The sequence below is a fragment of the Spermophilus citellus genome, assembly GCF_964194105.1.
Source record: "Spermophilus citellus genome assembly, chromosome: 4".
Lineage (NCBI taxonomy): Eukaryota > Metazoa > Chordata > Mammalia > Rodentia > Sciuridae > Spermophilus > Spermophilus citellus.
Genome location: NC_138185.1, coordinates 108159228 through 108170992, shown reverse-complemented (window position 1 = coordinate 108170992; position 11765 = coordinate 108159228). Strand labels below are relative to the sequence as shown.

Here is an 11765-nt window from a genome sequence, read left to right as displayed (position 1 = left end):
CAGGCCCCAGGCCTGCCCAGTGACCCACCCAGCCCTCGTCCAGGAAGCAGGGCCTTCCTGACTGCCCGACCACTGCCAGTAGAGCTGATTCTGTCCTTTCAGTTTTCCAGGAAATGGCAGGAGGTACGCTATTTCCCACGGTGTGGGCAGCCCGCGAGGGGCCCAGTGCTGACGCGGTCAGCACCTTCAGCAGAACTCAGCAGTTCTCAGAAGAGACGGAGCCATGGAGGCCCAGAGGGCAGAGCCATGCTGGGCACGCTCAGCTCAGTCTGGCCTGGGGACTGGCCACCCGCTGGACCCGCACTGCGCAGGGACACACAGGATAGTGAGCAAATCTTTAATGAACCTGGGCCACGCTGTGGTTGGGAACTGAGCCAGAGCTGTGCATGGCCCGCAGGAAGGAAGGTTCTGGGCCGCACACTGTGGCTGGTGGTGACCCCTGCAGGTGGGACGACCCCCCCCCCCCAGGGCCAGAAGCGAGCTGGGCCCAAGTCAGGGCCACTCAGAACTCCTCGTGCACGTTGCGGGCATAGTCCATGAGCTTGCTGCCCGTGAAGAACTCGCTGTACTTGAGCACCTCCTCGGGCTCCAGGTGGTGGTTCTGGTTCTCGTCAGCAATGGCGATCATCTGCTTGGCCTCGTTGAGGGCGTTGTACTCGTTCATGGGGTCCATGTAGTTCTCCAGCTCCTCCATGGTCACAATCCCATCGTGATTGGAGTCAATTAGCTCCTCAAACTCTCTCTTCCTGTCTTTCACCCAGCTGTCGTCAATGTCCTGGCCCTGCTGGTTTTCAACGGTGCCCACAGGCAGCGAGATGAACTCAGGCAGAGAGAGCTGCTTGTCGCCGTCCTGGTCCAAGTCCCGGACGATCTCCTTGACCATGAACTTGAGCATGCCCCGGCTGTGCTCAGGGTGAAGGAAGGACAGGAACTCATCCTCCGTCAGCAGCAGGTCTGCAGGGGGATTGTCTGCCTGATACCAGCGGTCTCTGAGGTTCTCCAGGACTTCCTGTGTCTCCTCATCCACCTTGAGCTCCTCGTGGTTCCTGATTGCATCAGCAACCTCTTTCTCACTGTGGCCTTTGCTTACCAGAAACTTCACTTTGTACTCATCCCAGGAGACGCGGCCATCGCCGTCAGGGTCCACAGCGCGGAAGTGCATCTTGTTCTCCTTAACAGCCTCCTGGAAGTGCTCGGCCGTCTTCTCCATGATCCAGCGCTGCATCTCCTTGGCACTGATCCTCCGGTCAGTGTTCACATCCACCTTGGAGAAGATAACCATCAGCTTTCTCCGGCTCCTCCGTGGCTCCGCATCCTCATCAAACCCGTCCATGTCTTTCCCCAGGAAGACCTCCTGGTGGAAGTCCTTGTTAAGGTGCCCGTCCATCTCCAGCTTCACCCCATTCAGGTGGTCTGGGGGCAGGATCTCGTTCTCCTCCCTGTTGACTGCCCTCTCCCGAGTGGAAGAGTGGTTGGCGGGTCGAGCAGATGCGTCCATCAGAAGGATAACGCCCAGGAACCAGAGGCAGTGTGCAGCCAGGCCACAGAGGGGAGCCTGCCTGGACACCATCGCTGTGAGCCAGAAAGGGTGGACAGCTGGTAATGTGCAGGCCAGGAGCTGGACACAGGGGAGCTGCAGAAGGCCGTGGCTCCAAGCAAAGCCCCAGGCACCACCAAGGGCTCAGGCACGGGTTGAGGCCCGGGGCCCAGAGCCTCCAGACCTTGAAAAGCAGTTAATGGTCGCCTCCTGCACGCGCCGGTCCCGGAGCGCAGCGGAGCGCTCGCGCCGCTAGCCACCTCGGCTCAGGCCGCCGCCATCTTTCTTCCGGGAAGAGGCGGGCCAGCCAGAGGGCCGTCGGGGACGCGGGCGCCGCCATCTTTCCCCCGGGCGGAAGCACCCGCCAGCATATCCTTATTTTATAGATTCAGTTTCCCCTTGATTATCTCCAAGGACACTAATTCATTTTAAAAATTATTTTTAAGTTCTTCTGTTTCCTGAATCAACTCCATGTCCTCCTGGGTTGAATGTCCTATTTGTTCATCTTGGTTCTTCTCTTCCATGCTTTCATTTTCCTTACATGTCTACAGATTCTTACAATTTATATTTCATAAATGCAAGCCCAGGCTGACAGATAGCTTACATTCACCCTCAACAACTGAGGCTTCATTCCCACAACTGGCGTTTTTCCTTAGTTGCAAGATTGGTATCAAGCTCACAGGGTAAGATCAGGAGCATAGGTGCTAAAAAGGAAAGCCTTACTCTAGAGATGAATGCTTTATTTTAATCGTGGGTAGTACTGCCTTTTTTTCTTCTTCTTTTTTCCTTCCTTACTTTCCTCCACTTATATTTTGAATTTACAGAATTGTCCTGGGCCTAATCAGATTCTCTGGTCTCAAGATCTGACTCAGGCTCCCTCTGGGGCAGATTCTCCAATTCGATTAGAGAGTGCTAATCATGACTTCATCCTGCCGTCTAGCACAGCAACCATCTGCTCTATAAAGAGAGACAATGGAGAGCTAATGACTGGTTCAGTTGTTCCAGGGCAGACCTTCATTTAGTTTACTCCAGGTTCCACTTCTGTTTCCTGCCCCTCTTGACTCCTTGAAGATCTTTGAGGAAAAAAACAATCTCTAGTTTACTTTTCAAATTTCTGCTATATCTATTTAAGATGTGGATTTCTCTGCTGTGCTTTCTTCATCAATGGAATGCCATCTTCCTTCATTGACCTTTGCTTTTGCAGACCTCTTGTGCACTGGATTGAATTAGTCTTTAATATGTAATAATCTGTTATCATCCATCTACAATGTTCTTCTATCATCATCATCATCATCATCATCATCATCATCATCATCATCACTGTTGGTTTTGGTCTTCAGGCATTATGAAGACTCTCTCCTTGGACCAAAACTTTATTTAGGTTCTTTTGAGTCTTCTGCTTAACAGACTCAAGCTTGGGCTTCTCTCTCTGTCCTTGTAGAATCCAGCTTGAGCAAGAATCCTGCTAAGTGAGCTCAGTGAAAATTTACCCCTCACCCTTGGTATCTGACCACCCCAGCTTGCCTTCAGTAAGAATTCTTTCAAGGGGCTGGGGATGTGGCTCAAGCGGTAGCGCGCTCCTCTGGCATGCGTGCGGCCCGGTTCGATCCTCAGCACCACGTACAAACAAAGGTGTTGTGTCTGCCGAAAACTAAAAAAAAAGAATTCTTTCGAGTCAGTCTAGCAAAAATCACCCTATCCTTGATGTTTCCTCTTGGCAATTTACTGTTCATAGATCCCTACCCTGTTTCATGGATATAAATTTCCATTTATCCTTTTTGGAATCACAGTTGGGTCCAATCTTTGTCCTATTTCAAAATCCCATTGTACTGGTCCCTATACCTTTTATCATGGCCTTTTTAAAAATAGAGTCATCATTACCTTTTTTTTTCTTTTGGTACTGGGGATGGAACCCAGGGGTGTTCCATCAGTAAGCTACATCTCCAGCCCTTTTAATTTTTATTTTGAGATAGATCCCACTAGGTTGTTGAGGTTGGCCTCAAACTTGCCATCCTCCTGCCTCAGACTTCCTAGTAGCTTGGATTATAGACAGATGCCACTGTGCCCAGTTTCATTACCATCTTTTTAAAAAATTTTTTAGTTGTAGATGGATGTATACCTTTATTTTATTTTTTTAAATCTGGTGCTGGGGTTCAAACCCAGTGGCTCACTCATACAAGGCAAGCCTGCTACCACTGAGCCAGAACCCCACCCTCATTACCATCTTTGACAAGTGTTATCAATCATTTTTTTCTTTACTAGGAACCATCTCAACTCCTAACCCTCTTCATAGAATGAGTGTATTTTTTGCTTTGTGTATATTTGTATTTTTAGCATGTAAATATTACCAAAGTTTTGTTTTGCTGCTTTTTTCAGTCAATGTTGTGTTTTAAGTACACATCTATGATATCCTATAGATTACCAATTAATGCTTAGAGTGTATAATCCTATTCTCTGTCCAGAAAGAAAAGAACTGGAAATATTTGGGGAATAGCACTAATGGCAACAGCTGTCTGTCCTTCTGGCCAACATATATTCAGTTTGCTTTCCTCCCTCATAAAAAACACACTCCCTCCCTACCTAAGAGAATTGTCTGAAACATTCCACCCAGTCAGCCTCACCCTTTATCCTGGGGATGCACCTGTTCCCTCCTTTGGCCCTGACTTCCTGTCCTGGGAGTAGCTACCCGTGTCCTTTGTTCTTTATAACCTCTGGCTTGCCTTCTTTCTTCCCTATTATCTGAAGAAGGCAGCAGCCCATTTCCTGCCCACCCATAGTTGAGGGCCCAATTTTACATTCACAATTTATTTGGTTTTAAAATGATTTTTTAAAAAAAAATTTGGAAGCCTTCTTAGTTATTTGATTCTAGTCAACACCAGCTGTACAGGCCATCTACAGTTTTCTAGATGTACTTCTTGGATTTGCTGCATTTCTGGTCTTCTCATCCCATCCACTCCTTCCTCTTCACTTAACTATAGGAAAATATGGAGCTATCAGGCTTTGGTGGAAAGGCCTCACCTTTAGTTTCTTTTCCCAGAACCGTTTTGTCAAATAAAAGGAATTATTGCCTACCTCACCCTTAAGTAGACATTTTCTCTGAGACATCTTCATCCATTCAAAGGTTTTTCTTTTTTTTTTTTTTTAATATTTATTTCTAGTTTTCGGCGGACACAACATCTTTGTTTGTATGTGGTGCTGAGGATCGAACCCGGGCCGCACGCATGCCAGGCGAGCGCGCTACCACTTGAGCCACATCCCCAGCCCCCATTCAAAGGTTTTTATCAGCAGATAAAATGATCATAAAACTTGACTTGATCCTTGCAGAAAGGCTGAAATTTTAATTATCTTTGTCTTCCAAGGTCCTTTTGATTTTTTCTTTTATTTGACAGGGTTGAGAAGAAGTTCTTACTTCCAACTATTCAAGACTCCAGTTTTTTGCTCTCTTTCAGTATTTTTTTTTTTTCATTCCTGCTGGGAAACTTCCCAATTATTTTCTGGCCTTATCTCAAATGCAGTCATTAGAAGCTAAAGCTTGTCACTGTCTTCCTTTCCCCTAAGGTTAAAAGACAGACTCAGCTTCCTGATCATTACAGGTAGAAGTTTTATCCAATATTTTGTCTCTGTATGTCATGAATCACCATTCTTTCAACTTTTTGTTTATTTGTTTTTAAGGCTGGCCTCCAACTTGAGATCCCCCACTTCAGTGTCCTGAGTCTCTGAAATTATAGGCATGTGCCACTGTAACCAGCCAGTACTATTGATTTTTTAAAAACATTTATTTTTTAGATGTAGTTGGACACAATGCCCTTATTTTATTTATTTATTTTTATGTGGTGCTGAGGATCGAACCCAGGGCCTTGAACATGCTAGGCGAGCCCTCTAACGCTGAGCTACAACCCCAATACTATTGATTTTTAATTTAAAAAAATATTTTGACTGTGCTTATTTATTCTAATAAATTGTCTGATGTTCTGTTACATTTTCTATACATATGATCATAGATATCATTTGAAAATAATGATAATTTTGTCTCTTAATTCCAAACCCTGAATTTCCTTCTTCTCTTTTGGTATTATAGTGCCCAGTTCGAATAGCAGTGGGGATATCATTCAGCTTTGGCTTGTCATTTTAAATGTGTGCCTTCATTATGCATGTTTTTTTTTTTTTTAAATTGAAGTATAAGTCCCATGTGTTGAAATCCATAGGTCTTCAATGAACTATCCAATCAGCTTTGGTGGATACAGAATATTTCCTTTCCCTTAGAAGTTCCCCATGTGCTCCTTTACCTCAGTCCTCCTTTCAAAAGCAACTATGATTCTAATTTCTATGTTATATGTTAATTTTGCTTATTCTGGAATTTCATGTATATAGCATTATAACTGAATGTCTTTGAATGGTTTCTTTGGATCAGCATCATATTTTTAAGACTTATCATGTTGTTAGTTGCTTCATTAATTTGTCCTTTTTGTCACTTAGTAGTATTTAATTATACAAATATGCCACACTTTATTTATTCTCCTTTTGATGGGCATCTGGGCATCTGGGACTATTATGGATAAACTACTATGAGCAGTTTTATACAGGCTTTTTGCAGACATGTTTTTATTTCTCTAGGTGTGGAGTTGTTGGGGCATAGGATAAGTGTATGTTTAACTTTTTAAGAAACTATCAGTTTTCCAAAGTGATTGTCCTATTTTACTCTTACCAGTAGCTTCTGAGAGTCCCGTGATCCATATCTTCTCCAGCTGTCAATCTGTTTTTCATTTAGCTATCTTATCAGGTATGTGGTGATACTTCATTGTTGTTTTTGTTTATATTTCTCTGATGAATAATGATTCGAAGCATTTTTCATCTACTTATTGGCCATTTGTGTATCTTCTTTCGTGAAATGTCTGGCTTTTAGGGTATTTAAAAATGGTGTGATTTGTCTTATTGTTGAGTTGCAATAATTCTCAATATATTGTGGATACAAACACTCCAAACTTAGATATATGTGTTATGAATATCTTCTCTCATTCCATAGCACACCTATTTATTTTCTTAACGGTGCTTTCTGGTGAATGGAAGTTTTTAATTTTGATGCAGGCCAATTTATCAATTGTCTTTCTTATGATTATGCTTTCTGTATTTTCCTTAAGAAATATTTGCTTACTTTGAGGTCACAGTAATATTCTCCTAGAACTTCTAGTAGGTTTATTATTATTTTAGCTTTTCTATGAACCATCTATTTGCCTACTCTGTATAGTGTGAGGTAGAAATTGAGGGCCTTTATTTCCCATATGGGTTTTCAGTAGTTCCAGCACATTTGTTGGGGATATTTTCCTTTCTCCATTGAATTATTTTGATACATTTATAAACAATTATTTGGTTTTCTATATTTATGTGTGTGTTTGTGTATTTACTTTCTATTGATTTTACTAGTTAATTTGACTATCTTTTCATTAAACACACATTATCTTGGCTACAGTGTTTTTTTTTTTTTTTTGTTATTGTTGTTGTTTTTGGTCCCAAACTTCTTCATTTTCCTGGATATTTTTACTGGATGTAGAATTATATATTTTCAGATATTTTTCATTTGACATTTTAAAAATATCACTCAATATCCTTCTAGCTTCCAAAATTAACTTTTCTAATTTTGATTCAAAATTATCAAATGTTACTATTACTCCTTTGAAAGTAATATGTCTGTATTCTCTACTGCCTTTAAAGTTTGCTAGTTAGCTTTGGTTTTCAACTACTTAACTATGAAGTGCTTAGGTGTGGTTTTCTTTGCATGTATCCTGCTTGGGTTTCAATGAGCATCTTAAATGACATATTTGATCAGTTTGGAAAAGTTCTCAATCATTAGGTCTTTCAGTTTTGCTTCTGTCTCATTCTCTCTGTTTTCTGGGACTCTATTTACATATATGCCTGAATTTCTGACTGTGTCCTAGATGTCTCATGTTCTGTTTCTTCCATTTTTTTTCTCTGTAGGGCTCAATTAGATAATTTATATTTATCTTTGAATTCTTTAATCCTCTTTGTTGATAGTAAATCCATTTAAATGAATTTTTAATTTCAGATATTATATTTTGCCACTCCAGAAAGTCCATTTGCTATTTTATACATTAAAAATTCTCTGTTGAAGTTTCCTTTTTAACCAATTTGTTGCATTTTTTCATTGTCATCATTAACATATTTATAATATTTATTTAAAATGCCTGTCTGTCAGTGACTGTCTACAAGCTGCAGAAAAAGCTTTCATCAGATTTGGGACTTGTAGATTCCAGAAATGTGATAAAATTAATTCTGTTATTTAAGCTCACCAGAACTGTGACATTTTATTATGGCAGTTTAAACAAATGAATATACCCATTTATAAATTTCTACTCTTAATTAATTTAGCCTGAATAGTGTCTTCAAACCTAAATAGTTGATAGCAACATCTCCTCTTTGGTGGTGAAATAAAATATCTGGATTTTTTAATTATATAAACTAAACAAAACAAAGTGCCCATCTGCTAACCTCATTGACTCATCTGTGAGTCTTCTTCTTTTTTTTAATTTTAGTTGTTGATGGACCTTTATTTTATTTATTTGTATGTGGTGCTGAGAATAGAACCCAGTGCCTCACGCATGCTAGGCAAGCACGCTACCATTGAGCCACAACCCCAGTCCGAGTCTTCCTCTTTTATCCTTTTCTTTTCTCAGTATGTGTGGTCTTATTTCTCACCCTTTCATATGACACACAATTCTTTATTGTTTGCTGGAAATAAATGGACTGAAACTGAAGATGATGACATTTTTGTTCCGGTAGGTTTTGCCTTTCTCTTATTAGACAGGTACTAAAAGGGGTCAATCAAGCCAATACGATTAGAAAACAAACTGACTATGGCTGTGCTGATGTTTTCTACCCACAGAAGTGAAGGAAAAGGCCTCCATTGCCTGGGGAGAAAAGTCTACAACTAGAAATCCCTCCCCAGATATATCCATCTATCATGTCTGACTCTTTCCCTTCCAGCCACAGTACTTGCCCAGACTGGGACACATCTTTTTCCAGAGGCCATCCCTCTTGCACTTAACCAGTTTCTCCAAGGTGTAGTTGGGGAGGGAAATCTACAGTTCACTTAATACAGCATCAGCATGGGAATCTGAAACCCCTATCTACTTTCCATCAAGTTCCCAGATATTTCTGGACTGCTGATGGTTCCTCACCTCATTTTTTCTAGCACTGGTATATATTAGTTGGTTGTTAAATTTTGTCTATCATTTCTGCCATTTCAAAGTAAGACCATGTTCTAAAAGCTTTTCTTCTTTTTCTAAAGGATCTAGTAGAAGCAGTGATTTTTGTGTGGCTTTATAACTTACATTCATCCCCTCCTCTCTTCCCACTTTCCCATTTGTAAAGTGGGAACAGATAGACCAGAGGATGTTTAAGGGTCTTTCCAACCCCCATGCATTGTGACTCCAGGTATCAAGCCCAAGTGTTGTTTGACAGGTTTTCTTCTTTATATTCAGTATCAGTTCAGAAATGTGAGTGGCAGCACCATATTCTCCCTGATTTCACTTGGTAATAAATAGTCAGATAGCAAAATGCAGATCTGGGAAGTGAAGACTGTCTTCTTTTAGGAAACAAACAAACAAACATACAAAAAAAGAGAGCATAGACCATCTACAAAAACCATTCCCATGCTAAGCAGCTGGGTTAACTGACGAGGGGATTATTCTGAGAAATGTAAACTTGGTGGCAGCAGGTGGGTATATAGGAGGAGGGGCAGTTCAATGGTGTTTTGCTCCTTCCCAAAGCAAAAACAGACTTCTCACTAATTTTTGTCTTATAATCTGGCCTCTTTCAGAGCCCTTTAAAAACTGCTAATGATGAATGCAAAACTAAAACTCTCTAGATGATGCCAAAAAACAGAATGACCTCCAAGAATCATGCCTATCAGATATTCAATTATGGATTTGTTGAAGCAGAAACCCTTAATGGTTCTGGGAGGGACTAAAATCTATTCTGAGAAGGGTTGGAGGAATTGAAAGGAGCACTAGGATGCTCATTCTCTCTTAGATCCAATGTTGGATTTAGCTGGGGACCCCCAGCCCTAAAGACCTGAGCCTAATGACTCTGGAAGTAGGAGGGCTAGGTGACAGGTGACAGATTCCCAAGAAAAGAGGCACACAGGTCCATGATTGTGAGCATCAGAAAGCCATAGACTATTGGCAAGGGCCTCAGTTCAACCCTCATATAAGATGGGGAGACTGAGGCTGAGAGAGCAGAGACTTGCCTGATGTTACATAGGGAGTCAGTAGCTAAAGTAAGAGTAGAATTCAAAGCCTCTTACTCCAATGCAGGAGTCTGATACTGTACCCACATGCCTCAGGCAAGACCCTGATACTTCTAAGCCCCCCACTGACTCTGAGGGTGCCCCTGGCTTAAGCATAGAATAAGGGCTAATTAAATGTGTGCTTCTGGATAGATACTGTGGTACCCTTCATGGCTGAAGGACTTATTTCTCCAGCTGCTACAAGTCCTACAGGAAGATGACTCTCAGGTCCAAGCCCTCTTTTTTTTTTTTTAAGAGAGTGAGAGAGGAGAGAGAGAGAGAGAGAGAGAGAGAGAGAGAGAGAGAGAGAGAATTTTTAACATTTATTTTTTAGTTCTCGGCGGACACATCTTTGTTGGTATGTGGTGCTGAGGATCGAACCCGGGCCGCACGCATGCCAGGCGAGCGCGCTACCGCTTGAGCCACATCCCCAGCCCTCCAAGCCCTCTTTGGGAATTGCCTCTGCTCAAGAAAGTAACTTAAATCAAGGTCATTTCTCCTCCTAGGAGATCCACATCCTGATTTGTGGTTGGGTATAAAAGACCTGCTGTGTCCCCCACACAGGACAACTCCGAAGAGGTGACCCCAGCTTCAGAGTGCTCCCTATGGTTGGCCAAAACCTTTTTTGAAACTGTTCTGTAACCCAACTTATGCTGCCCAATCCTCTTTTCTTTCCTTCCCTAGTGGAGCTCAAGAACACTCTTTACAAAAATTCCAACATGCTAATCTCAGTGTATGCTTGCTAAGAACCCATCCTGCCATACTTGGCCTAACTAACAGTCTTGAGGCAGCCAGAACCTGGGTTGGGGCTGGGGTCTGGTGGTTTCAGTCATGGTGAAAGAGCAGCTGAAGAGAGACAGATCTTGAGGTAGGGCATAGATTCTGTACCTGCATGCCTGCATTCCTGCATTACCTCCTTCCCATACCAACTCTTCTGCCCAGTTGTGATCTTGCCTGCAACCCCAACAACAGAAGAGAGAAAGGGTTGCGTGATTATTGCTATTCTAAACCATGACCTTCATCATTGCTTAAAAACCATGCTATATCACTGGAAGATCAACTGCTGTTTATTATAGCCACTACCCAAAATCTTCACACCTCTTCTCAGGCTTCACCTATTCCCACTTATCTCACTCTGTGTAGGTGATCTTGCCTTATATGTCACAGAAAAAGAAAAAATTATCAGTGGGTTTCCATCAATTTCCAATCTCACATTCTTATCAATTACCCATCCTCATGTTTTTCCCTCCAGACCAAGGGAAGGATTGTTCTCCCCAGGCTCTGTGTTCTGTCCATTCCTGCTTCCTTAGAGATCTCCATATGCCAATTATTATTCCCCTTCTCCCTCATGAGACTTATGGTCTTCCTCTCTCAGGGTATCTTCATATGGGCACATAAATATATTTCAATCTCTTACATCTTGAAAGAAGCATCAACCACAGACTAGGAGAAAATATTTGCAAAATACATATCTGGTAAAAGACTATTATCCAAAATATACAAAGAATTCTTATAACTCAATAATTAGAAAACAATGGCACAAATCTATAATCTAAGCAGCTCAGGAGGCTGAGGTAGGAGGATCTCAAGTTCAAAGCCAGCCTCAGCAAAAGTGAGGCACTAAACAACTCAGTGAGACTCTTATCTCTAAATAAAATACAAAATAGGGCTGGGCATGTGGCTCAGTGTCCGAGTGCCCTTGGGTTCAATCCCTGGTACCCCATCCCCCCAAAAAAGTGGACCAAAGACCTTAATAGACACTTCACCAAGGAAGATATACAGATGGCAAATAAGTACATGAAAATAAGTTTCACATCCCATATCATTTCAGCAATACAAATTAAAGCAATGAGATAATACTACACATCTATTAGAACAGCCCAAATCCAGAATTTTGACAATATCAAATGCTGGTGAGGATGTGGA

At 42.0% G+C, this 11765-nt stretch overlaps 1 protein-coding gene across 1 annotated transcript; it reads right to left on the bottom strand.

Annotated features, from left to right (window-relative positions):
* Window positions 1-323: 323 nt before the first annotated feature.
* LOC308647876 (45 kDa calcium-binding protein-like) lies at window positions 324-1831 on the bottom strand. The gene has a single exon (XM_081292392.1). It carries the CDS (start codon window positions 1568-1570, stop codon window positions 503-505), a length of 1068 nt encoding a protein of 355 aa, XP_081148518.1. The 5' UTR covers window positions 1571-1831; the 3' UTR covers window positions 324-502.
* Window positions 1832-11765: the final 9934 nt, after the last annotated feature.

Excerpts from the sequence above, each read along its gene's own strand:
- LOC308647876 (XM_081292392.1), bottom strand. The coding sequence starts at position 1,570 with ATGGTGTCCAGGCAGGCTCCCCTCTGTGGCCTGGCTGCACACTGCCTC.